This window comes from Pholis gunnellus (genome assembly GCF_910591455.1).
Source record: "Pholis gunnellus genome assembly, chromosome: 9".
Taxonomy (NCBI): Eukaryota; Metazoa; Chordata; class Actinopteri; order Perciformes; family Pholidae; genus Pholis; species Pholis gunnellus.
Genome location: NC_136535.1, coordinates 17,360,530 through 17,388,241, shown reverse-complemented (window position 1 = coordinate 17,388,241; position 27,712 = coordinate 17,360,530). Strand labels below are relative to the sequence as shown.

The following is a 27,712-nucleotide window of genomic DNA, read 5'->3' as shown; positions in this document are numbered from 1 at the left end:
TACAATAGCCTGTCAATTAGACCTTCAACTACATCATCTGTATTAGACTAGCATGCAATAGTCACGCTAACCCTTGAAATGTAATGCGCCTTTATTGATTGCTTGAGAGTAGGACCAGTAATATATGTCAAGTATGAAAAGCTAATGCCCTTCTCATTTGCTGTTTGTATTGTGGTTAAAAGTCTGAACCATATCGATCCGCGCTACATATGATCATTATTATTATTATTGTGCTATAATCCAAACCGCTCCACTATATATATTCTCGGTGGGTCAGACCCCCTCCTCCCTCCTCTCTCTCTTTACATCCTTACATCCCTCCCTTCCTCTCTCCCTCCCGGCAATGCATCCCCATCCCCCACACGGTGGCCGTCTCTTCGGGTGAAAGCTGTCTTCTCTGCGCCACTGGTCCGACAAAACGCTGCTGTAGCAGAGCCAGTCCGCACCGACCTGAGATCAGAGCAGACACACGGGAGAGACATCACGTACACACACACACGGGGAATCTTTTTATTTGTTCGACCAAGTGGTAAGTCTTCTCCGATGTTTTATAATGGAGGACAGGAATGTCCATGTGTCGACTTCTTAGTTTTCCAGTCTTTTTTTTCCTCCTCCGTTTCCCTTCAATTGTCCTCCGTGGTGGCTACAGTTTGGAGGACTAGCGGGCTAAGCTAAACGACCTAGCATAAATTGCGGAGTCCAACTGACACTAACGGTCGTTGTTGTGTCAGCATTAACGGTTTTACCGTTGGTGGTTTGAGCCTAGATCGGTATAGGTAGCCGCTATTGTACCGGTGCAGTCCAGTCTGACTCACTGCGAGTGTGTTTCATTGTCGTTGGCTAATCTCCACTCAGCTAGCTCGCTAATTAGCCATTTGAGCAGCGTGTGCCGAGGGATGCGAGGATGCTACGGGGTTAGCGGGTCTCTTTTTAAGGCTAGCAGACAAGCTAAGCTAACATTACTAATATAGATTCCTGCGTGGGGGTGCCTCGGAATGGGTTGAATAGCAATGCTAACGGTAGCTAATCTGGTGATAATTGGCAAGATGGCATCTCGGGAGTTGTTATCTAGAAATCGGTGGATTTTCAAAATGGTGTCTTAAGCTTGTTTGAGTGTGACCCTTTTTGTCCAACCACGGCTGTTTTGGCGTTGCTCGCTATCTCAGGAATGCCGTGTGCTGCCATACTCTGATGGATATAAACTAACGTTATCTATTAAATACAAACTCCTGCACGCCAGGCTGTCTCCTCTAGATTACAACCCCCAATATGAACAAAACAAAGGTATCTTTGGAGTGTAACTAATTAAGTCTTAAACGGAGTTTTGTGCTGTTTGAAAATAACCATAGCGGCTTTCTGCATAATGGCCATATTTGCATTTGCACACTGGCTTTTAAATGGACCACTTTCACTAAGTCTATGCACATCATTTACTCTTAGGTTCATTATAAACATGTAGTTCCTGATGTTAAAGTTTTTGGTTAGATGAAGACCCCTGGCTACTGTTAGAACAAGTATTACAAATGCAAAATACAATTTGTTTTGGCAGAAACTAATGATTATGATCTGTATTTATTAATTTGATGACCAGTTTTTTTTTGATCAAACAAGTATTGTTCAATCTACAAAATGTCAGAATACGGTGTAAAATATCTCAAAATCCATGACACTTTCAAAATTCTTGTTTTATTTGACCAACTCTGCCTTATCAAAACAATGTTTTATATTTCCTAAAATAAGGACATGTAATCAGAGAGCTGGATGTAGACAATGTTTGGCTCGGTAAAGAACTTGAACTATTAATCATGATCAAGATTCTTATTGATTCATTTTCTTTTGATCAACGAATCCTTCAGCGCTAGAAGAGATTCAGCAGTCTGCACTCACTGACGACACAGAAGCCTCACATGGTTCAAAAGAGACAGGATTACACAAGATGCTTAAGGCACATTTCTCTTCTCTCTTACGACTAGTCTTATCGGTGAAATTAATCCTCTTCACGATCATCTTTTTTTTTTGGGGGGGGGGGGGTAACCTGCTTTAGTCATCGACTGCTAATCCAGTTTAATTCAAGAAACCTTATCTGTAGAAAGGGATTTCTGAGATACTACTGTTCTTGGCCCTCACCAGAGCAAGTTATCTGTGTACAGCTCAAAATGGTTTTCTGTAGAGACTGGGAGATGCACACGGCCCCATGTATGTTAGATATTCAGTCACGTGGTTTGTTTGAAAATGTTATGCTTCATGAGGCTAAACAACATTAGTCATATTGAATGCACCCAAAATAAATACGGCAAATTCAAAGGCCGTGCACAGTGTTTTTAAGACTAAATCAAGAAGCATCTGGCAGAGTTGCATCACCACGATGAAGGCATATTAAATGCAGGGCCAATGCTCAGAAATTACAGTATATTGATGACATTTCATCATTTTTTGCAGTGGACATAAACTAGAGCTTCAGTTTAATCTTCGGTCTAAGGTGACCCCCCCCCCCCCCCCCCCCCCCCCCCCCTGTCTGCCATGATGGAAGAAAGGGTGGGAAATATGGGTTTTGGCATGCGTTCAGCACATTTTGTGTATGAATGGTGGGCTGCACAATGCTGCCGTAAAACTGTCGGACTATAGAAAGCCGGAGTCACTTAATGTTGCGACAGTCAGTGGTTCTAAAACGGGCCATCTCTCTAGCTCTTCAGTCCCATGCGGTTCGAACCACTTAATGAGTTTATTATCAGTGAACAAGATGCTTACAGACGGCAGCAGATCTACCCTCCTCTGGTGTCCAGCCCACAGTCCTCCAACATTTATTTAAAGAGAATAGCAGATACCAACAACTGGCTTTAGATTGGCTTTCATAATACACATTTATATCATTCGAATTCATGACTTAAACTGGGGCACTAATTATGATATTCATCATCTTTAAATATCTAATCATCTCTTTTTAATAATTGATTAATAGTTAAACTATTAATATGAACTTCTCAAAGCTAGTCCAAAACCCAAAGATACAAATTTTACAAAATAGAAGACAATTGAAAGCAGCAAATGCTCACATTTGAACAAGAAAATGATAATTATTTGCCATGTTTGCTTGAGAATGGACTTAAATGATCAACTGACTATCAAAATAGTAGCCAATTACTTGTCTATTGATTGGAGCTGCAATGGTTAGTCTATTAATTAAATAGCCAATCTGCTGACAAAACACTTTATTGTCCGAACAGATTCCTGATCAGCATTGATGGATTGTTGTGTGGGGATCTTTGATCTGTGTGTGTGTGTACAGTGGCAGGAGACATGTCAAAGGGAATACAGGACAAGGATAAAAGGTTGAACTGATCCCTGGAGACAAAGTTGTGATGCATTCAGTGTCAATCGTATGGGGGGTCTGCCACTGTGTACACACGCATACGCAGTACACACTTACACATGCTACACATGTGTCTGCACTGCACGTTGTTGTTTCATTACTGATACCTACAGTCACGATCAATAGTTTTTATTCATGCTGTAGTCCAGTAGCAGTGTGTTGAGTGAACGTGTATTGAATTAAACCCAAGGGATAAAGCCTGACAAGTTGAAGAAGAAGAAATGTATTCTTAAATCAGCTGGAAAAAGTAAACTCATTGTATAGAGGGAAGTGATCACCCTGTGTATATAAAAAGAAAAAATACATTTGACTGGTTGTCCATTGCTGCAGCACCTCTGTTAGTCTGAAGCGGCCTGTTTTAGAGCAGGCCTGTCTCTTTAAGGCCCCTTTCAAAAAGCCCTGTCTGCTCTGATTGGTCATCTGACACAGGCCTGAGCAGGCTCCGCCCACTAATTCCATACACAGACGGCCATGTTTCCGCACTACCACATCTGCTTTAAAGCCGTCTAAGCACAACTATCGGAGTTTAGCTGCAACTCTACCGTGAATATCACCACAATAACTAACTGACAGCGAGTCTCCTGCATGTAAACATCGCCCGCTTTTAATGCATAAATAAATGACTTAAATGCACAAGGAATAGCTCTTATATCACATATATATCACATATATATTGGTGTTCAAATATATTCGATACATTGTCCACACATGATACGCTGTCTTATTTTTCTTAAGAATGTTTAGATTAAAAAAAAAATCAACATCAAACTCATGACCAAATGTGATCTTTGTTCTCACCCAGCAGCTTGTTATTTGCTCATTATTGCAATAGACGGGATGCATCAGTGCCTGCCTTTTCAAATATTATTATAGAAGTGTTAACACCGTGTTGAGGATGCATTTATACCACGGCACATGCAGGCATGCCAGAGTCGGCTTTTTCTTTATTAATAAAGTAGCTTTTAATAACTCTGCTATCATGGAGGCGATTAGCATGGGTTAATTCTCTTGCAGGCTAAATTGTGGAAAAGAACAAGTCTTGTAGGAGCTTCAGGTTTCTACAGCCGGATATGCACTACCACATGTTAGTCTGTAAAATATTCTGATTGATTATAGATGTTTTTAACTGGTTTAGTGGAGAGGTAGAACTTTGGCTCATGGTAACGTGGTAGCCATAGATATCTCTTGGCAAACTTTTATCTTCATCGAATAAGAGTAAGAGTGTTTCAGCCTCATGGCCGTAGACTTTCCAGTATCGTTCAGGCCTACTATTGATGTTGTAGTTCCCTAGTTGCTTTGTGAACTCATTCTTTATAAGAAAGTTAGACAGAAGACTCTAACACCTTTTAAAAAACGACTCTTTGTTGGGGCCAGCTTTGTCACCACCCTCTGTTCCTTTTTAGCCTTAGTGAAGGCAACACTTTAACCTTTTTTACACCAGAAACTAAGTTTTAGATTTCTTTGTTAATCATGAAATCATACATTTTTAATACAAGCTGTATCATAGCAAAATATCCAAATGTTGACCTCTGTGTCAATACCTTTTTTTTTAAGAAAACATACCATACTATAATGTGACCACAGCAGGTCTATAAATGTCTATAAATGGATGATGTCGAAGGGTGTTTATTTCATGGTAACATTTCCATTTTCACTGGGGCTTTCACATAATCCAGAGATGCAGACCCATGAGGTGCGTGACGGATGAGATGATTTTGGAAAAGGAGAATAGAGTAGGAGGAAGCCGGCACAGAGGAAAAAGAAGAAGGGGAGATGCTGTCCCAAAGAGTCTAGTGCTGTCCTAGATTCAAAATAGCCCCAGGGCTGTTTGGAGCTTGATGCTGCAGGGCAGGTCTGATTGTGTTGAAGGGGGGGGGGGGCACTGTAGCAAGATGGATCTCGTCTCTGGCTTGATTATGGATGTCAGTGCTGACTGTGATAGCATGACACTGTTGGTTTGGTCTGTGTCCCTTGGGCCTGTGTGTTAGCTATCAGGCTGTAGTTAGCATTGCTGCTATTTCAACAGCCACGAAAACCTTCATGAGCACAATATGTTCTATAAATATACATTTCAAAGAGAAGTATTTAAAATGATACGTTTCCAGGGGCTTTAACGCAGCTTTTTGGTTGTTTGTCAAATAATATACCTTTTTTATGTTCTTGATAAATCGTTTAGTCAATAAGATATCAGGACAAAGTGAGCCCAGGTGATATTTTGAAATGGCTTGTTTTGTCCAAAGGTTTTCGGTTGATGATCATCGAAGACAAAAAAAATCTAGAAAACGTTCACATTTGAGAAAGGATCTGAAATAAACAACCATTCCTGGTTACTCATTGTTTCAGCTCTACAGTACAGTGAACCAATAAAATAATATGCTGTATAATAAAATCAATAAATTGGAAACTGCCTGCATTACATATTTAATATAAGACTCATTGTAAAGGTAGGTTTAAAAAAAAAAAAAATCAAATAATTGCCGCATTACACTCAGCAGTTCATCGTCTCATGATTTCTATTTCTCCGTTTCCTTTTCATATGACCCAAGTGAAATGCCGCCTTCTTGAGGATTAAAAAAAGAAATGTGTTGAGCTCTATTCTCTCCTGTGCTGAAGTGTGATGACGCCCACCGGTTTTGATTTGTTGCTTTAAAGAGTAGCTGCCTGGTGAGGTATTATGTGGGAGGACGGCGTAGGTGTGGGGGTTGTGTTGTATTGTACATGTTCTCTAGGAATGGGAGCTCTTTGTGTGTGTGTGAGTGTGTGTGTGTGTGTGTGTGAGTGAGTGAGTGAAAGGTTTATTCTTTCACAATCCTCCTCCCTCATTATTACCTCTTCTGCTCCCCCCTGGGCTGCTGGAATCTCCCTTTATGGAACCACAGTTATTGTTTTGCAACACACGCATTTTATATTAACATACACAAATTAAATATGCGGGCGTAATCTTTAAAGATCTGAAACAAGGCAAGGCCCGACTATCAAATGACTGAGCTCACACAAAACACTGAAAAGATAGACGCACAGCAGCTCTGTTGGCATGCAGGCTGGGACGAGCTGTGTTGTTGTGTACTGAGGCCTTGAGGCTACAGCGTGTGAGTAACTACACAAATGAAGTCCCACTAATAGAGCTTAACAAAGTCCTGGAAAATTAAGTTACGGCATGGAGCGGGAAGCTCTTCTTAATAATGTCAGTGCGTGTGAGTTTGTACACTTTGATGAGTATTGATGTTGCAGTTTAGCCGACACCATTAGTCGGTCGACAGAAATTGTCAACGATTGTGTAATTAATTGCTTCAGACATTCACCGGGGGGGAGCCAAATATTTGCTGCTTCCACTTTCTCAAAAGTGAGGATTTGATTTGTTTTTATTGGAAAACAATTATGTTCAATGATATCCGAAAGATTTTTTGTTATGGCTGTATGTTTTCATGGCCTTGAGGTCAAGTTGAGACATCTCATAACCAAGAAAAGCCTTGTCCTCGCAAGTGAATCTTGAATGAAATGTGCACTTTAATATTTGGACAGTAGTGATAAGTATTAAACAAATCAAGTCAAAAATGGCAAACAACATCCACTAGACGCACCGTATTTTGGCTGTTGTGTAGCAGTTTTCAGTGCAAATCCAATTGTCTGAAATGTTTTTCATCAGACGAGTAGCCGGGTGAAAAAAAATGAAGTGAGATCCAATTTCATGTCAAAGATGGCGGACCGTTAAAGGGCCAGACACGTGGTGGCACGGTCACCGGTTTGATTGTCACGAGCTATCGAACGGCGTCTCAGTGGTCAGCGGAGGAGTAGAAAGCGTTTCATGTCGCATGTAGTTTGATCATCCTCAGCCCTTTTGACTGATGGAGGAACATTACACTGCAGCTCTCTGCTGTCTTTGAAGTCTGCCGCGTTTGTATCGACGAGAGAGGAGTGTAAAGACGGATAAATGTGTTTTTTACAAGAAGAAGCCAACTGTGTGTGTGTGTGTGTGTGTGTGTGTGTGTGTGTGTGTGTGTGTGTGTGTGTGTGTGTGTGTGTGTGTGTGTGTGTGTGTGTGTGTGTGTGTGTGTGTGTGTGTGTGTGTGTGTGTGTGTGTGTGTGTGTGTGTGCGCGCGCGTGCGTGCGTGCGTGTGCGCGCGGTGAATTGTAATGAAGCTGAGACCAACTGTATTTGACGAGTTCGTCATTGGGGGGGCTACCGGAGAGACAGAACGTCTTGTACCTGCAGCTCATCAAAGGCTTTGCACCAGTTCTGCTACTCGAAATACTCTGCTTCAGTTTGGCAAATGTAATGCTTTTTCATGCACATGCACACATATGCTGTACCTTTTTGTAGAATATCAGCTCTTTAGAAGCTTGTTTCCTGCTAGACGGCAATTGAAAAATGTATCGCAGTGAAACATATTAACATGATCTTCTCACTGTTTGAATAAATTATAAGTCCAAACGCCTTATCATCTGATGATTATTTGGTAATAGTTTCATCTTTATTTTGGTCATCTAGTAACTGTCAGTGTTTTTTCTTGCAAAATGCCAACCATTTACTACCTTTCTTTGTCTTAAATGCAAATGACAACACTCAATTTGTCAAGTGATTGACATTTGACGGGTTTAGGAAATGATGATTGTGAAAATGTGATGATGTAGATTAATTGGGAAAATACTGCATGACATGCCGATCATTAATTGCAGCCGTATACCAACATGGCAACTGATAGTCTGACTCCCAGTATGGACGGTACAATTCCCAAAAGGGCAGATATTTCCTTTTGTAAAGTAAGAATTGTAGTTGTGGTTTGCTGGATGTGTTATTGATATTTTTAGATAACCTGCAATGTGGTGTCATATTCAACTGCAGATGTTTACACTGTTCCGCGGATGAATGTAAAGTCTCTTTTATGTTGAAGCTCTGGAGAATGGTCTTCTACTCTCATAGATGGTGGGTCTGTGGAACACACGGTCTTCTGGCTAGAGACGGGCTTTTCTTCTTTTTTTTTAAGGACTAGAGAGCCTGAAGCTCCTCTCATCCCCTCCCCCTGGAAACAAAGGGAGTTGTGTACAGACACTCCCACTCATCACATGTATTCCTGCCTTCCTCTGTTGCTCACAAACCTTCATTAGACTCATTGTGGTGCCCCTCTTGTTCGCACCCATTCACTTTTCGTCACATTTGCCTACACACACTCTTTCTCAGGCTGAGATGATGAACACACACACGTCTTTCTCTACTCGGGCACAGTAATTGGATGTGTGTTTGCAGCACTAGACCTCAGGGTTAGCTTAGCCACCTGCCCGTGTGTTAATGGCCATTGTTCCCTCCCTCTACACGTTTACATGCACATTACAACTTGACTCACTACCAGATTAAGCTCTTACACTGGGTGCTGTAACTTGGATCTGATGGTTTTGTTGGATAATTGCCTGCTAAAATGACGAGAGGCTAATTAACGGGTTAGCAACAACTTTGGGATGGATTGCCATGAATTCTGACATTCATGTCCCCCTCAGGAGGAACTGTGCTAGCCTCACTTTGACTCTAGACTTTCAGTCATCATTACACAACATTGCAGATCAACTGTGTTGAATGTTAAAACTTGCACACTTGGGGGGAAATCAGGGGGCTGCGTTTTTGAGGTAATCCAGTTAAGCAGATTGCTTTCTTTCTTTAAATGTTGCAGTGTGGTACAGTTGGAGTAATATTTGCCTTTTGTAATAATCAAACATTTGCAGGTAGAGAGACTGATTTAAGAGGTAGCGAAATCTAAAAGAGAGACTGAGAGATGGGGCCGTGTTGTCCCAGAGGAAGGAATTAAATCATAGGAGATGCATTCGATTAATGAGAATGTTACTATGTGATGTGCAGCAATAGATTCATCCATTGTCATGGCAAATTCCTTTGTTATGAGATGTGAATTTGGGCAATTGACATATTACCACAAACACGCTCGGGTTCATGTTGTTGTTCATTTTCTGGGCCATGCATATGTGTTTTTATTTTAAGGAATTTGTGCTCAAAACGACTCAAAAGCAACTGCATTCATGTTTGTGCTCGCATTCAGTTGCAGAGTGCCTCTCGGCGTTTTGACGTCGGTGTTCCTGGATGGAGCGCTGAAACCCTTCTTTGCCTAATGCGAAGTGTCACTCAGTGCCGTTTGGCATCCCCGCGGTACTGTGTATGCCCAGGAATTATGACAGTGACGCTATAATCACCTGAAGGATTGGTTAACTGGCCACAAAGCACAAGCCCAGGATGGTTCGGTACAATCCAATTCTCAAATCTACCGGGAAAAAGAATTTGGACATATTATTGATAGTCTGTACATGATGAACGGGTGGCGTGCTGTGTGTGGAGAGAGAGAGCTCGCCACAACATATTTCATGCATTCTTGTGCACAGCACAGAGCCCCACTGAAAACCAGACTGAACCGGTCACTGCCAACACGTACAGGCTCCCATCTCTGTCAGAAACAGAAGTACAAATCAACACAAGATGCACATGAACTCAAATAACACGCAGCTCACACACACACACACATACACACACATACACACACACACACACACACCTTTCCTCCTCTTTAATTTATTCCTCAGCTGTTCCGCTTTGTGTTTGTGTGATGCTTCTCTGGCTCTGGCTCATGCTTACTCATAGCTCGGTGCAAGACTCCGGCCTTTTTCGTGCTGTATTTTGTTCTCCGTCACTTGCCTACTCACTGGGTGTGTTGTGCTTTTTTTTTTTTTTTTCATTTGGCTGTCTTAAATGTTTGCTTTGCTGCTTGTATTGGATGTTGTGTACAGCACGTCACATAAATGCACAATCATACTCATGCCTCACTTTGTCTCGGACACACACGCGTCATGTTAGAAACAACATGTATGCACATAGACGACTGATGGTGTAAGAGATTTTAAAACGGACGTAAACGCAGCCTATTTCACACAATATTGACATTCTTTTAAAATCCATATACTTTTGAAATTAGCACAGTTGTGCATATTGGTGGCTAAAGACACAGCAGTCCCCACAATCACTCACTCAAACTCACATGAATCACTGTCTCCCCTGCTGCGTCACTAACCATTTGCTGTTGCACTGGTGCTTGCTTTTTTTTTTTTTTTTTTAGCTATTATTTTTTATTTTATTTTTTCCTTTTCCTGTGTTCTTTGTAATCATGACCTCTCGCTGTTTTAATTTCAGATTTGCATATCCACTTCCACTCCTTCCTCATTTGCATACAGCAAGAATGGCGAGCGGGCATCCCACAGACAAATTCAGTTTCATGTATCAACCAGACACGCACAAGAGGTACGGGGCACGCATGCACACACACTCACACACACACACATGTATACTATTTCCCATGCCCATATTCTCCATGGCCAGGTAAGTTGGAGCACTTGAGATATTTTCATCTGCATCGGGGAGGAAGATGGCTTTATGGGAGATGTAGTATAAGTGGCCCTGATACTGGTCACCTTCATCCCAACCATTGCCAGCACCAGAGCTCGCCCTGCCTTGTTAGGTGCAGTAGTCAAAATAAGGTAGATGTGCAACATTTTTGGCAAGATGTATTTAACGCCACACGGTGATGCCAAACCATTATTTTTCAGTGGATCCATGCGTACTCGTGCCTCATTTATTCCATTTATTTTTTTTACATACATACTTGTGTTGAGCCTACTTGACGGTGAGACATCACGGGGCTTTATTTCTTTTCTTTTTTTGCATGCTGGCAAAATCCATCAGCTGGATGTCGCCTTAAGAATCATGGTTTGGGGTTTATGTGCGTGATGAGTGTGTGTGTGCGTATGCTTGGTAATCGGAAACAATTTTCTTTCCAATTTACACGGCTTACGTCTCTCTCTCTCTCTCTCTCTCTCTCCTCCATTTTTCTTCTGTCTTCTCTTATCCTCCCTGCCCTCTCCGCCACATTCTTTCTCAGTAAGAACAGGTTAGCTTCAGCTATGAATCCCGTCTACAGCCCTGTTCAGCCTGGCACTCCATATGGAAACCCTAAGAACATGGCCTTTGCAGGTAAGACTAATGCGCGCACACACACACAATCATCCTCTCTACCACTATGACCTGTAAGTGACAAACAATACTGCTGCTGAGTTTTGTTTTTAAAACGCTGCATATTTGTAATGATTCGTAATTAAAAAAAAAAAAAAATGTACTTCCATTATCTTTTCATTAATTCAATATTGGTAATAAATACAAGAGATGCGTCAACTAGAGGGTTACATTTCCCAGCATTGCAAAGAGAACCAACAAGAAAATAAATATAATTGGGCCTGTAGCAGCAGCCTGGCAGTAAAAGCACAGAATTCAGCGTGTTCTGAGTCATTTGACATTATTCACTAATAAATAACATAGACTTCTCTTCAAACATCTCCTCCTGTTACGGTCTGTACACATTCTGTACCAGCTCTGATACAAAAATAACGCTTCCTGGAACAATGTGTGCGCGGTTACGTCGACACAAGATTCTTCCATCCTCAGTGATTCCATGACTTAAGCTTTGGTTTTGTTGTCGAGTGTCGGCGCGTCCGTTAATTAAAAACGTAGAGATGAATGTTTGTATCTCGGTTCCAAAGTGTGAAACAGGTTCTCAGTAACTTGAGTAGGGGCGCGAATCCGTGGCAAAAAAAAGTTGCAATCTACTTTGTGATTCGCTTCCCGAGTCGGGCGGATGGAGAAGCAAACTGACAAGATGAGTATTACGTCTGTTGTGTTCAGGGACGGCGGTAAGAAATGGAGAGCCCGGTGTCACAGAATTGTTAGAGGCGATCATAATTTTGAGTTTTAAATTTCCAATTATTGAGTTTTCGCTGTCCATAATCTGTCAAGAGACGCATCTAACATTAGATTCCCCCCCCCCCCCCCCCCCCACCCCTATAATGTTATTCTAGCTAAGTACATTTTTTTTGTTTCATTTATTCAGAAACTCGCTACGCTACACACTGCCACACAAATTACCAGAGGTGTAGGTCAGTAGTGCTGCACCGTCACACCGCACAGTAACGCCATCGTGCTGCTAACAAAACAGGGCTCTAAATGCATATTATTACGGTGCACCTTTAGCTTACAAGATACAAAATGTGTTGGTATTGTTTGAAATTAATGAACCATCTTATCCAAAGATAATGGAAAGACCACAGACGATCTCTGTTTTCCCCAAAGTCTATAGAATGTGTTTCAGAGAGGGAGCATTTGAACAAAGCATTAACATTTTGAGCCCAACAAACAACATATGATTGCTGCAAATAGAAAAGACAGTTTACAGATCAAGGGTGCAGGATAGAAGGTGTTGAACGAGGTTCAAGGAATGTCAGAGATGGCGGTCACCAAGAAGATGGAAGAACAAAAGCAGCAATTCTTTGTGGTCGTAATGAACATAAGCTGTTTGAGGTCAGACGTGTAAATGAGGCAAAGTCAGAGAAGCAGAAACTCGGCGGAGTAGCTTCACATTTTGACATCCAGGTCAGCTGGTTAAATTGGTTACATCACACTGTGTTATGCCACAAAAAGACGGCCTCTTGTGACATCTTTTCAACGTGAATCAGACGCATGGAGCTGGGCTAATCTGGCTGCTCCTTTTTTTATGTCTTTTCAGTTCCTTTCTCTCCATCCTTTTTGAAGGAGTTTGAGCTGCATATCAAAGTTGCCTGCAGGAATGATGCTTGTTTAGATGATGTAATCACCGACAAGCTGCACACACTTTAAAAAATATATATATTTGATGCATTAAAATGAGAGTATTTGTGTAGCTTACAGTTATGTGCTTCCATGGGAAGACACGCACACACACGTGACACAGTCTGAGGAGCAGCTTGTTTTTCAGGGATTATTTTCTGAGTCTTATGCAACAGAGAAGAGCCAAACGTTGTTGGTTGTTGTGGTTCAAATCTTGGATGAATAATTTAGTCCGTTTTATTAACAAACTCACTTTTAGGAATAGACTTATTACCCGGTTGATGGTATATTTCAGTCTCAATTTTAAGGAGCATTATATTTTTAGGTTATTAGGTTTGTTTGTTACTCGGGTCAACATATGACATTATTGCGAAAAATAGTTAAAAAATATTTAATTTGAGGTAAGGATGGTGCGTTCAAGATATGCAGTTAATTACTGATTTAGCTTTTTTGTTTCAAAAAGCAAATGCGAATATTTATACATGTAAGTAGCTCTTAAATATCAAACTTAAACATTTTGTTAATACTAATAGTTCAGTGAGTTTTTATAGGGATGTAACATCTGGTCTGTTATCATTTAATGAAAGCTTCTGAATCAATTTATATGAACAGCTAATTGAACAACTCACCAGACATTCTGTTCCAAACCTCTAGAAGCGTGCAGTGCTGCGTCAAAAGCTCTAATTAGAGAAGTTGAAATGAAAGGATGTTTATTTCACGTCACTAATATTTGTCAGTTATCGAAATTGTTGTCCACTAAGTTTGTGGACTAATCATTTGATCAGCCAACATTTTCAGCACTTATCGTGCCCGTTATGGACATTTAGGCTCAATTAAAAATGTAATGCTTTTTTTTTTTTTAAATTGGTTTTTAGTTACTTAATCTATAATAAAAACGTATTGAGCGGAGCACAGATTGATTAACCATCCCAACCCTCCGCTGCAGCGTAGACTGATGCCGTTGTTTATTAAAGCCGTTACGTGTGAGCGGCCCACCCTGCAGCAGCCAGAGCTACGTAGAGCCACAGAACGCAGTCTGTGAGATCGACTCAGGGAGCAGCACTCCGCTCACTTACCGCACCGTCTCTTTAATGCTCCTGCGTTTCTCCTCCCTCCCTCTTTGTCTTGCTCTGTTCGAACTCGCACCTTTGTTTGCTCGACGTGTAATTGATGACACAAAAGTGTTTGTGTGTGTGCCCCCCCCCCCTCACACGTGTCTGCTTGCATTACTAATGTGTTGCTGAATTTATCTCCTCCCACGCCATATTGGCAGGTGTGTCTCGTCTGTATGTAAGATGCATTCAGCCGACTGTGTTATTGGTGCAGACATTTTTTTAATGAGCGCCATCTGTGCACATCCTGTTCTAAACCAAATACTGTTCTGCCCTACCTGTGTGTCTTTGTTATGTACATCTGTGGCCCTCTCTGTTTGTTCAGATATGGTTTCTGATATGTTCTCTCTCGTCTGTGATGTTCTTCAGGCTATCCAGGAGGGTATCCGGCCACGGCTCCCACCTATACACCCAACCTTTATCAAACAGGCAGTCCTGGGTATCCACCAGGTGAGCCCTAACGCACACACACACACACACACACTAACCATTAAATGACTTTGTTTACATTGAACAACGTAATGAGTCGGGAGAAATTGCTTGTCAGTGCACTGAGTTTTTTTTGGGAATTAATTAGCGTGATGTTTGTCAGTTTTCAAGGGAGAAACCATCAGAGATGAACACAGTGAGTGTGAGGGATCCATTGAAGTTTGATGTACCAGTGTGTCTGTGTGTCACACAGACACACTGGTACATGCAGATGATTGCACATCATTATATATGATTCTGTTTCCTATTTATCTCTTTACTTGCACAATACAATAAAGAGAAATGTGAAGACTACAGAGCGAAATGTAACGAGTTGAAACACGTGGATAGAATCTTACAATATAAACAAACAGAGCCAGAGAGCCTAGAGCGTTATTACGTCGCTCCCATTGAGAGTCAAACATCACATTTCAGTTGGTAAACGGCAATAATGCAACAATCATCTGTGCAAACCTGACAGTACAATACTGTTACAGATGTAAATTCAAAATACAATGGAAGCTGCTTATAGTGATCATGTTTACAGTGATTAACCGCTTATATGGGTAAAGAACCTGGAATTATTCCCTGTACAAATGTTTAAATAACTTGCTTATAGTAATGAAGTAGTCCTCTTATAGTGTTCATTTTGGGACTTTTCATACGTGTAATTCTACAGTAATGCATTTTTTTTTTTCTTCCCTTAACTCCCATGGTATTTTGCCTCACGCTAACCCGGCTGCTTCCTGCAGGCTACCTGAAGCTGTTGCTGTGTGGTAAAGATAATAGTTTTAATAATCATCCGCTTATAGTGATTTAATTTGACCCAGACAGACGTGATCACTACAAACAGTTTCCACTGTAAAACCAAATGCAGACTAATGTATAAATGTATAAATAAAGAGGAATGTTTTAAGTGTATACACTCTGGGGAAAAGTTCACAAAATTAGTAGAGATTGAGTTTCAGATTGTAGGACCTCCAAAGATAGCTTTTAATTGTAAATGCTGCCAAGTCTGCTGAAATAATAATTAAAAACAATGTTTTTGATATAAATACGTATAAAATGAACGGCCTTGAACGACCAATAGATGCGCCACCATTTCATCTTAGACAACTCCCATAAATAAGTTTCTGATGAGTAATCATTCAGTTCACACTGTGAAGCAGTTCAGTAAAGTGTTTGTATTTAATTAAAGTTTGTCAGTGTTTAGGTTCATGCTGGGAAATCACTTAATGTGTTGAATAAATTACACATTTCAATTTGAAATCTTACAACTGCCGATCCACAGAGCTGCAATGCATTCATGCTCCATTTATGCATACGACACCTAAAACAAAAAAGTGTGACGGAGAACAAAAATGTTTCCACACAATCACTCCGGCTTTATGATAGAATATTTTGAGCAAAGACGGTTGTCGCAGCGGTGTGAAGGCAGTGTGGACTGAGTGGTGATCTCAGCCTAAAGGGCACCGATGGTGAAGGAGAGGGAAGCTAGCCGCTAACAGCTAGCCGATAACAGCTGCCAGTAGCCGTATTGCAGCAGAGACGTGCTCAGCTGGGGCTCACGGTCTGGTCCCCGTAGCAGATGGAATAACAGTTGTCTCAATGCTCTCCAGATATGGTGCGTCTGTATAGATATAGATTAAGTTCGGTGTGGCCGGGTCTTGAAACGGTTCACTCTAGAAGCACAGACTGGAGGAGTTCAAAGATCAAGCTTGTGTGTTAAATGAAACATCTATTTGGTAGTGACTTCAATTGGCAAATAACATTTCGGCAATCGATAACTGAATAACTAGGCGGTCGCAGGCCGTGTCAGTATGATCTTTGGTTTACCTGCTCTTGATAGTTTTAAGGGACCTCAGATGAATTACCGCCCGTCTGTATTAAAAGCAGTTTATAGGACGGCTTCTTTTCTTGCTTGACTACAGTTATTTAGGTTTTATGAATTTTCTGTAGGCAGGTATCACAATTTAAGATTTGCAAGCACAAAACAACAAATTGTTGTCCAGTACGTTGCTGAGGAGAAAGGGAAGGGCTTATATAATGTCAAACATCTGGTATAATATGAGTGAAGTTTGGCTTAAAAACATATTTTGAAAGTATTAATTACTATCAATCGACAAAAGATGGTATTTTCTGAACGGGAGGGGAATAGCTACTCGAATAGTATTCTCCTGAATTTGAAGTATCTTATTGAGGCAGGGTGTGCTTGTAGATGTCGTCTGGGCTGCTTTTGAACCTCCTCTCCTCTCGTCCCCTCCCCCAGCTTGGTTTTATCTTTTAGAAGTCTAACAACATATCAGGTATGCGTTGGCAAACCTCAGCCAGCTTCCTTCCAACAAAGGAGCCTAATTATTGAAGTGTTATTTTTTTTTTTACATCCGCAGTGGTAATATTTAACTGCACATTTAATTCTCTGCATGCTGCAGTGCTTAAACGTATGCTGAAATTAAAAGTCTTTAGATTTTGTGTCCCAGACAAACATCAACTTCCAGACAAGCCCGCTACGCTCTGATTTAAAAACGTGTCTTTGGACAATGTCATTATTTCTCATGACCATTGAATAGACGAACCGTTTTCTATCAGCAGGGTTTTTGTGCAATTGTCACACACCATTGTCCTCTAATGCGCTGCAAACGTGTGTGTGTGTGTGTGTGTGTGTATGTGTGTGTGCATACTCACACACACACACACTATCAGACGCACATAGCAGCCCCAGCATCTCTTTGTTCCCTTGTCCTTGTGTGAGAGACGGGCTTTCATAAGCTCCACAGCAGCAACTAGCTAGTAGCATGTTTGACCTTCAGGCTCCTCCCAGTGGCGGCTCAGCAGTACTGCAGCCCACAGAGCAGAGCCCAGAGAACATTAATGCAGCGGTCTGAGCCAGATGCCTTCACTGTCCGACAGTACGCCTTGTGCTTTTCAACCTTCTGAGGTAGTGTTGTAAGAGTAGTGTTCAATGGTGGCTTCACTTAAATCCTGTGTGCCACTAATGTTGGTTGCTTGACTGTATATTGTCCATAAAAAAAGGTGATGATGCTCCCTATACGTTGGCTACAGAGCTACACTCTTGCAGTATGCAACACAGTAATGCCAGCTTCAAACATCGTGGTAAAATTAGACTCTTTGACTCACCCTTGGCTCGCATTGTTTTGAGACTTCAGACCCATTAAAAGGCGGCACCAGTTCCCCATCTGGTGGATTATGTAGGAAATGCAAAAGAGAAAACATCTGAATGAGGCTGCAACTAATGAATATCGTTTGATCTATAATTCATCATAAAAGATAGTTTTGTCCAAGCAGCAACAGATCAGATTCACAAAATATAAGATGTCACTATAATGTAAGACCAGAGGAAGCAGCCCAGTGGAGAAGAAACTAAACTGTTAATCGATTATCACAATGGTTGAATGTTAATTAACTACGTTTGAATGTTGATGTTGAATAATTAAACGAAGGATGTTTTTGAGACACACTCGTTTGATTAAATATTTCACTCATTTGGTTTTGCTACAACCCCAAATTAGAGTGTTTTGATTATATTTTTTGTCCATTCATGACATCCAACTGATGTTCAGTTAAGAATGACCTTTCAGTGGATTGTGCTAACTTGAAGCTGCTCTAATCATGTGTTTACTAACAATAGATCACATGAATACTTGTGTGTGTGTGTGTGTGTGTGTGTGTGTGTGTTAGTGGTCGATTGTAGTGAATTATCCTCCGTGATGCAATGATTGATGTTGCTCTATCGTTGTATATTTCTAAATCTGTCTTTCTGCTCTTTTCCTTGTGACGTGTTGTTTTTTTAGGATATACTTCAGCAGGCACCCAGTACAAAGTGCCCCCCACTCAGTCAAATGGAGCGCCCCCTCCCTACACCCCCACTCCCACCCCGTACCCAACAGCCATGTACCCCATCCGCAGTGCCTACCCTCAGCAGAACCTATACACGCAGGTAAGGATACTGAGTTACATCTGACATTACCCTGGAGACACACTCTGTACTCTGGTTTAATCTAAGTGACGGGTTGTTTGTGGGTTAATATGATTCATACCGCGGTCTCATAGTCTCAATGAGCTCCGGAAGTTAAACTCTCAAACAAAACCTGGGACCTAAAAGTCAATTTAGTTTGCGTTCCCACAGAAAAACCCTGGTGATTGAGCAAATTAAGCCGACTACAGATTAAAGCAGTTGCTCTGTTAGAGATGCAGTTACACCGTCACAAGTCAACAGCAACGCCATCATTTTGTTCTTTTGTAATTTGTTCTTTTTAATTTGGGGATGTAGAAGCAGGAAGATGAGTTTTCTGTCTCCTTTACTTGTTCCTGCAGTGGAGAATGCTTCCCGAGTAGTTAAACCTTCTTCCTTCGAGCTCCTTCAAGTGAATTAAAACATTTAAATGTTACAATAAGCTTTTTATTTGTCTCGCACAAATGCTCACCCTCAGCTTCACCGAACTCTTTCCCCCCCCCCGTGTCCGTCCCGACAGGGAGCGTACTACACCCAGCCGGTGTATGCGGCTCAGCCCCACGTGATCCATCACACCACCGTGGTGCAGCCTAACAGCATCCCCTCCACGGCCCTCTACCCGGCCCCCGTCCCCGTACAAGCTCAACGCAACAACGGCATGGCTGCCATGGGGATGGTAGCTGGCACAACCATGGCCATGAGTGCAGGTAAGAGAACCACCGGGACCCCGACATGTTTGTTTATTACCGTGTTCAGACTGGCTAATGCCCCCCAATGTCGTCACTGTTCTGTCTTTGACTGTAAAATCGCAAAAATGATCTCTGTTTGACAATATCAAATGTGAATATTTTCTGGTTTTATTCATCTTCAAAGATAGGAAAGTGAATATGTTTGTGCTTTGGACGGTTGGTTGAATAAAACAACACATTTTCAACCACCGTCCAGAGCTCTGGTAACTTATTTTGGGCATTTGTTTTGCCATTTGTTGCCATTTCGTAGACCAGAAATTGATCGAGATCATTGGAGAAATCAATAATGAAAGTAAATTGGTTTCTTAGATCCATTTGGTTATTTAGTCATTTAATTGTATATGATCAAGGTAGGCAGGTCATTTTTTAGTTTTATTTAAACTAACATCATCACGGAAAACCCGGGAAAATATACCAAGATACTTACTAAGGTGTCGCATCAAGATGCTGACCTGAAAGTCGTCAAGTACAATGACAACATCTACAGCCACAAGCCTCCATAGTTGTTCAGCAGATGAATTGTAAAAATGACTCTTTGTTGTTGTTTACTTGTTTAGGGACCCTGTTGACAACGCCCCAGCACGCCCAGATCGGAGGACACCCAGTTACTGTGCCAACCTACAGGCCCCAAGGGACACCTGGGTACAGCTACGTACCGCCCCACTGGTAGAGCCCACCCATCATGTGAGTACCCTCACCACTGCACCCTAGTTTCCTCTCCTACATCTGCCTCCCCCTCCCCTTCTCATCGCTCTTATTTTTAGACGTGAGCACACTCCGCTGCCTCACATTTCTTATTCCCTCTGAGGTCTGAGGCATCCATCACTAAGGTGTACCTCTGCTCTTCTTCTCCCACCAGATCTGGAGTCCACCATCGTATGCAACTGCTCAAATCTTACACGGGCTCCCAATGGTAACCATGGGAACTCGGCACCTGTCTGCAAGAACAAAACTAAAGTGCAACAGCCACTTTACTATTATTGTTATTGTTAGTATGCGACATTCTCTAACGTTTTTACAAAAAGCTGCTTTTATTTTTCTCTGTTCATTTGCCAACCAGTCATTATCTTGTTTTCTATGGTTTGTTTTTGTTTCTTATTTTTATCTCCTCATCTTTTTGTTTTTATGTGTCTGTCATTGGAACTCCAGAAGGACTCTTGACCAATCACGGGTGTCAGTTGCTCCTGTTTCTGTGTTGTGCTGGTGTGTGCGTGCGTGTGTGTGTGTGTGCGTGTGTGTGTGCGTGTGTGGTCCTTCCTGCTGCTGCTGCTCAGTTGGCTGGAATATATTGGGCACTTATTCCTCATTATCATCTCCGTCAGTCACTACAAAGACTCATTGACTTATGCTGCCAAAGTTTTAACAACTAGATATCAGCACAGGGTTTTAACATTAAGAGCAATTTAGTTTTCTGGGTTATTTAAGTTTTTTTATCCTTTTTTTTTTCTTTTGACCACATTCAACTGAATTACTTTTTTCTACCTTTTTGTTCTTCCTTCTTCTTTTTCACCCTTTTTTTTCCACTTTGTTTCTTTTTTTCAGTTTTAATCTCAGTCGTCTTCCAGCGCATAGCTGTCCGTCTGGCAGTAGTCTGGCATCGTCCCTGTCGTTACATCTCCACGTGGGTGCTATGAGCAGAGCACTTACTGACCATTACCCATCCTGCTGCGTGTCCCACTGTGTCCACATCGTACACACTAAGACAAACATCACGTCCTTCGTGCTACATACTATGCAGGCTAGTATGTTGTGACACTATCGGAATCTTAACATTAGCGTAGGTCACTGCGTTTAGAAAATGTAAGAATATTTATAATAACCGTGTCAACGGCGTTGGGTGGTCATGCTCACTTTCGCACACACACACACACACACACACACACACACACACACACACACACACACACACACACACACACACACACACACACACACAGGGGCTCCTGTGGTGCGTCGGAAAACACACGATCTCTTAGTGGCACTTACTGCACAATACCTTCCAGTTAGGTTGTTACTGATCAACACACACACACACACACACACACACACACACACACACACATGCATGACATGGATTTGTAGGGGCGTGCATGGCAGACAGCAGAGAAGGAGTTTAAAGGGATTGTGTTGGCGGAAAGAGAGGAGAGCGGGACAAGACGGGGAGATCAGACAACGAGGAGGGAGGGAGGGAAGGAGGGAGGAGGAGATCAGATATTCACAGTCGGGTCCGTTCATTTCAAAGGTACAAGACATTCGAGTTTGTGCCATTTTGCACTACTTGCATTGTACATTGATTCCTCACTGTGATTACATCGCCTCCTCCTTCCTTCTTCCAGGCAAGGACTTTGTAAGCTAACACTCAGCAAATAGAAACCCAGACTCTTGAGCATACAGGTATCGATGGACCAGTCCAATACATGTGTGCCGGTAGAAGGATAGAGTTTCAATCCACAGTTGTGAGAGTGCTGAAAACACCAAACCAATGGCGTGTCGTTGTGCGCCACATTTAGGAAGAAGTTGTGGCCAATCAGAGGGCGTTGACGTGTGTCCATGTCATAGTGATGATTAGGTATTCTCTGAATTTGGGTTAACATTTTTGTTTAATACATGCGAATTGCAAGAGGACTCAAAAAGGTGCTGGTTTTTAGTGTTCATGGCTAGTTTAAGAAGCGTGCAGAGCCGTGATGACGTGTTGTCACTTCGGCTTCAGTCCAGTTGACTTTTGAGACTTTTAGCAGTTTTCATGAAAAAGATGAATCCATGTGTTCTCTTTTTATTTAGTTTGTTCACATTTCTTGAAAGGACACATTTCTGCTTTTACTGACTGCATTTTAAACATAATTCTCCATTTAAAAAAAAATAAAAAATCCAGCATAACCTTGATGGTCATCAGATGAGGATAATTGAGCCAATGAGACGTGGACCATATACAGCCATTCTCTCTTGCCTTCTTATTCTCGTACATGTAAAGGCGTTTGTGTTCAAAGGCAGTATGACGACCCATTCTACCACTACAAACATACCAAGTAGTGGTGGCGGGGTTTAATATTTAGGTAATTCTTAGGTAATAAATAATTTATTATTTCAGGATTTACACACACAAAAAAGACAACTTCATGATCATTAGAGTACAGATTTGTATAACAAAAGCATTTACTGTGCGGGTATATAGATGAAGTGGTTTGACATTGCAATAAAATAAGAGGGAACGCCTCCAACTGTTCACATACAGTAATTATCAGTGTCTTGAATTGATTTTTTTAAAAAAATGCTTATTATTGTAATCTTTAAATATGGATTACAGGCTCCGTATGCAGCCGCCATTCTATAATTATTACACTTTCTGCTAAGAAGTGAAGTAGAACATATCAAACATTTGGGTTAGAATAACTTTGTGGGGGAGTATTGCACAACTTAAGACAAAAACAAACAAACTTGATGACTATAATGTAACGCTAAGTAACAGGTACCTAGGCTTTGTAGTGCAGGAGGGAGGAAGAAGCAATTTATATTGTAATTACAAATAAAACAATAAGGTTGTTTGAGGTATTCTTAGTCCAGATGTTTGTACACTAGTAGGTTAATTCTGCATAAAGCCGCTGTCGGATGAAAACCGCCGATCTTTGAGCCTTACTTTTGAAACAATCCTTGTATTTTAAAGGTAAAGTGGTTCAATATTATCGGGTCGTAAAGTGTTCCCACCAACTAAAGGCTCTTGTACATTGGAATGCAAGCCAGTTAAATTTGAAAAGAATCCAGAAAGTGTGTTTTCTTGCGACAGCAGTGATGTTCCTCATCATTAGGATTTATTTAACCAACCACTACTTCTGTCAGTATTTCTCAATTAAGTCTTACGGGGTTATTTTCTTCTTTCACTCTGGTCAATTGAGCGTAATGGGTATGCATACTATTCAGGTGTATTTCACTATAGCATTGGATCTCTTAAGTTTAAAAAAAAAAAAAAACGCAGTATATTTATACAGCAAGTGGTACAGTAATGTATTTCTAGCTAAGCATGGTTGCATCAGTGTGGCAGCTACTGTTTGTGCTTTTAATATATATATATTTTTACCTCTTCTGCATCTCTGTCCTCGACATATCGGTCGCTGAGAAAGGGGAGAGGTTGAGACGAGGTCTGTCAACAAACTTGTGGAAATTCTCGTCACCAAATCCCACTTTTTTACATTGTTGCCTGAACTTGCAGACCTCGAGAAAGCAGCGGATTAATGACGGAACTGAAATGGACACATGCTGTCCGTCTCTGTTCCGTGCTTGTAAAGAACGATGAATGGAAACCCCTCAGCCTCCATGCCCTTTGTGCTGTGCCATATTCCACACGACCGTTAAGTAAATATTAGTTTCTTCTCCTAAGTAACTGGTGAATTCTGAGTCCTTGTTCTGTCTAGCTTCCTGTGAATCTGTGTTTTCCTATTACTGTCCTAATCCCTTGATGCGTATTGCCTTTTTCCTCAATTTTACCTTTCTTACTGTATCCTCTGTGTTTATCCTATTTTCACCTCGGAGGCCATTTTGCATCCCTCCAACCATTCAAACGTTCCGTTTTTGTTTCATTCAGGGATGCAAAATGAGGTCGGATCCTGTGTTCTGCTCCTTTTAACTCTCTGCTCTGTGGTTTCTGGTCTTCATGTGCTATCGGTCTGACCGTTGCAAACCTCACCACCCCGTCTCAGTAGCAGTCATATTGAACTCTCTTATATTCTTTCTCTCCTCTATTTCGTTGGTAATTGGTAAATCTCCACTGAGCCTTTTTAAACACTAGATGTCGCCCGTGACAAAGTCTGGAAGTGGCATCACTGGTTCAAGGCTTTGAGCCAAAACTTTAAATGAATAATTTGTGGGTGCCATTTACATCTTAGAGTCCTAATTGGGCGTCATATTTTGAGCACTGAGATTTATTTTAATTTCCAAATTTAGACATTCTCAAAAATGCCCTTTTTAGACAACAAATGCGTTTTTATTTGATTGCTATTAAGAGATGTTCTTGGGCTGTGGACCAATGCTCTTAAACACTAATTCTTGTTTTAATGTGGCGGCTCGGTAGAGAGGCAGACCCACAGAGCATTGGGGTAGTTCAAGTCAAAGATGGTGGAACTGCTTCTTCATTTCACCTCATTCCTTGCCTCATTTGTTTCAATTTGCACTTAAGTGAAAATGGACAGTTGGACACTCCGGTGTGTTATTGGGGGGGGGGGGGGGGGGGGGGTGCAAAGACGTCTTGATCATGTGTCTTTTATCTTTTTGTTTTCCTGCGTCATTCTGTCGGCTTTGACATGTTTAAACATTGAAAGGTGGTAACTTTAATGTAACCAGAACCATTCATAACACCTTCCCCCTCTCCCCTCCTTTTTTTTTTTTATTGTTTTGCCTTGCGGTTGCTAAGTCTTAGTTATTTTCACAAGTATAAATTAAAACACTACTATCACAGTGAATAGTAGGCTCTTAAATGTCTTCGATGTTCTGCTGCAGCTTGTTAATTTCAACTTGTCAGAGATCTCTCTTAGTTTAATTTGACACTAAATGTGATGCAAAAAGTGGAAATTCCTTGTCTTCCAAAAAAAAAAAAAAAACATACTTGTATCCCCCCCCCCCTCGGAACGAGTATTAGGAACAACCCCATCTTTGGAAGTTTTATTTTGGTACCCAGTTTGCACATGCTATGGTATATCTGTTACCGTAAGGTTGTGTTTGAAACTGAAGCCCAACGTCTGTTCAGCGTTGAGAGAAGTGAACTGTATGTTAGCTATTTGGTCCAGAGTGAAGGACCAGCGTCAGGCTTGTGATATGAAGTGTAAATCTGTTTTTAATTTTTTTTTTTTTTTAATTTTCTTTTTTTTTTTTATGATTTTCTTTTTTTTTTTCGTTGTTGAGGTTTTTTTTTAAAGATCAGTTAGTGATCTAGTACTATAACTAAGCCAAGTTTGTAATTGTATATTTACTGTAAAATGTAGAACATTGAATAACTATTAAAATTTTCCTATAAAAGGAAGATTGTTTTGTTTGACCTTTTTTCTTTTTCAGAATTTATTGCCATTTTCTTTCCAAAAATCTGGTAACGACGAATGTCCTAACTGTTCTCTGGAGTTCATCCTGTTATACTGAGAAAAGACAAATGTTTATCTAATGTGAAGGACATGAACCAGTTTATTTAGTATTCATGAAAGGGATTGCAAAACGACGTGTTCCATGGAAATGAACAGAATATAGTAGCAGAAAACTCTGAGCCTCACCTTAACGCAGACCTCCTCTATAAAAGGGGCGGGGCTCTTTTCATGGCTGACATTTTGCAAAACTGCATGAGTCACGATTTATTCAATCAAAGGGAAATGTTGCCCTTACAGGGGATTCACACACAAAGTGTACGGCTCAGTTGAATTTAACTTTTATTTGTCCATCTCTGGACGTGAAACAGCAGAAAGTGTTTACGGTCAAGAATGAACTTCTAATCTTGACTGAGGCTCCATTTTAGCAAGTTAGCAAACCATGGATGATTTAAACCGTTCTCTATATGCATGTGTCATGACTTCCACATAGCCACGGCAAATTAAGGCCGTTTAGAAGAAAGGAAGGAGGAAAAGAAAATCACGACTTCAGTGTCTTTAAGAGAGTCTGAAGGAGCTGAGGTGACCGCTTTCATAATGATTGGCGGTGTTGGTGAGTGAAATGTTAACCTGCAAGAACAAGCATGTCCGAGGCCCGTCACAGGACTGACTTAATGGTCTCAAATGATTTCAACAGTGAAATGTAAATCTTGTGTTAGTTCCCTTTAACGACACATTAAAGTGTTGCAGTCTTTGTCCCGTTTCAGGAGCAGTTTGACGCAAGAACATAGACGCTGACTGAAAGTTTATCTGCGTCAACATTCGCTCACTCTTTCACTTCTCCCTACATCCATCAGCAGACATCCGACTGGGTTGCGCAACATCCAACCACCACTCTTCCAGATAAACACAGTACTGAACAAATACTGGCACACACACCTCTTTCATTAACAATGCCCCACCAAACACACACACACACACATCGTCTCATGTGTTTATCATTGACAATAATTGATTTATGGTAATGATGCCGGCTGGAAGATTTAGTCTGTTTTAACAGCAATCAGAAAAATGCTAATTAGTCATTAAATATATCAAGCTTTTGTGGATGCTTCAAGAAGTATTTTCTAGAGAAACGTGTGTAATCACGTGCTGAGTGCTTGTACTCTGCCATTTCCTTGTTAACTGGTCGTATCTGGTTTATTTATTCTGTCTTCCAATCACACACACACACACACACACACACATGCTCTAATCAATGCCACAATATGATCAATGTAAAACATTTCAATGACACTTTATACAAGAAATGTACCAGAAGGGAGACTATGTAACATCTGCTGAACAAAGGTCACGGTTGCCACAAGAGACAAGTATGGGATGAATTGCTAAAATGTCTCCTTGAGGAAAGGTGTGGTTTATTGCTTTTAACTTCACCCGTTCCTTAATAAGAGGAAAGATGTTATTTTTCTTCATTCAAAAGTCTCGCGTTAATATGTAGGCATATTCATGTATGTAAAAGAGTATATTAAAAGGGGCTAATATGAATAATATAGAGTACATACAACATTAATGTATAACGTGTTTAAAATGAACAAAGCATTCATTTTTTGTAAAATGTCAGAATGTAGTTCAGGCAACATGAGTTAATGATATTGACCGCAGTGGCGACAGAGGTTCATTTTTGAGCAACTAATGACTTGACTGCTCCTTTGCGATCCTGCTGGACCGGATCACACAGCAACACATGGCCTCACAGCTCCAGATGTAACGACTTCGCCTGCATCTGTGCATCTGCAGCTTTGTCTCTGCATTTTGTTTTTCAGTCCGTTGAGCTTTTCTTTCAAAATATAGTGTTGAAATTAAATCGCAGCATTCTTTTTTTTGTTGCTTTTCCATGATTACTGCAACTGTTAATCGTGTGTTTTTTTTTTTTTTTTGTAGATTCAGTGTCTTTATGATAAAAGCCAGCCAATAGTATATCTTTATACAATCTTTACTTCCCAAGAGAGAACATGTGACAATCACCTTTAATAAAAAAACAATTGCTTTTTTATTCTTTGTGCCCTGCTATTTTCCCATCGTACAGACAGTAGTGTCAGGTTTTTCTTTCCTATATCTGATAATAGGAAGGAAGGAATACCACATACTGACAATGAACACTTTATAAGAACTGAAAGGTTCTGACACTATCTAAAAATCATTTTTATGTCTTTTCCCTTCAGGTTTATTGTGGTCCATCTTAAATAAGAACTAGTTAAGAACTCTACCAGGTTCTGTCCAGTGTATAGATGTTAAA

General features: G+C 40.9%; 1 protein-coding gene across 2 annotated transcripts; it reads left to right on the top strand.

Moving 5' to 3' along the window:
• Window positions 1–435: 435 nt before the first annotated feature.
• Window positions 436–21,501, top strand: fam168a (family with sequence similarity 168 member A). Of its 2 annotated transcripts, none has more exons than XM_079166623.1 (7): window positions 436–529; window positions 11,299–11,390; window positions 14,534–14,614; window positions 18,445–18,590; window positions 19,126–19,312; window positions 19,912–20,038; window positions 20,214–21,501. In XM_079166623.1, exons 2-6 carry the CDS (start codon window positions 11,321–11,323, stop codon window positions 20,022–20,024), a joined length of 597 nt encoding a protein of 198 aa, XP_079022749.1. In that variant the 5' UTR covers window positions 436–529; window positions 11,299–11,320; the 3' UTR covers window positions 20,025–20,038; window positions 20,214–21,501. The 2 variants fall into 2 exon arrangements, with proteins under 2 accessions (XP_079022749.1, XP_079022750.1); XM_079166624.1 differs by lacking the exon at window positions 436–529 and adding an exon at window positions 10,585–10,661.
• Window positions 21,502–27,712: the final 6,211 nt, after the last annotated feature.

Bases quoted from the DNA above. Each gene is read 5' to 3' on its own strand.
- fam168a (XM_079166624.1), top strand. From the start codon at position 10,600: ATGGCGAGCGGGCATCCCACAGACAAATTCAGTTTCATGTATCAACCA. The intron at 10,662-11,298 runs GTACGGGGCACG...ATTCTTTCTCAG, and splicing joins CAACCAGACACGCACAAGAG to TAAGAACAGGTTAGCTTCAG. The intron at 14,615-18,444 runs GTGAGCCCTAAC...TTGTTTTTTTAG, and splicing joins CAGTCCTGGGTATCCACCAG to GATATACTTCAGCAGGCACC.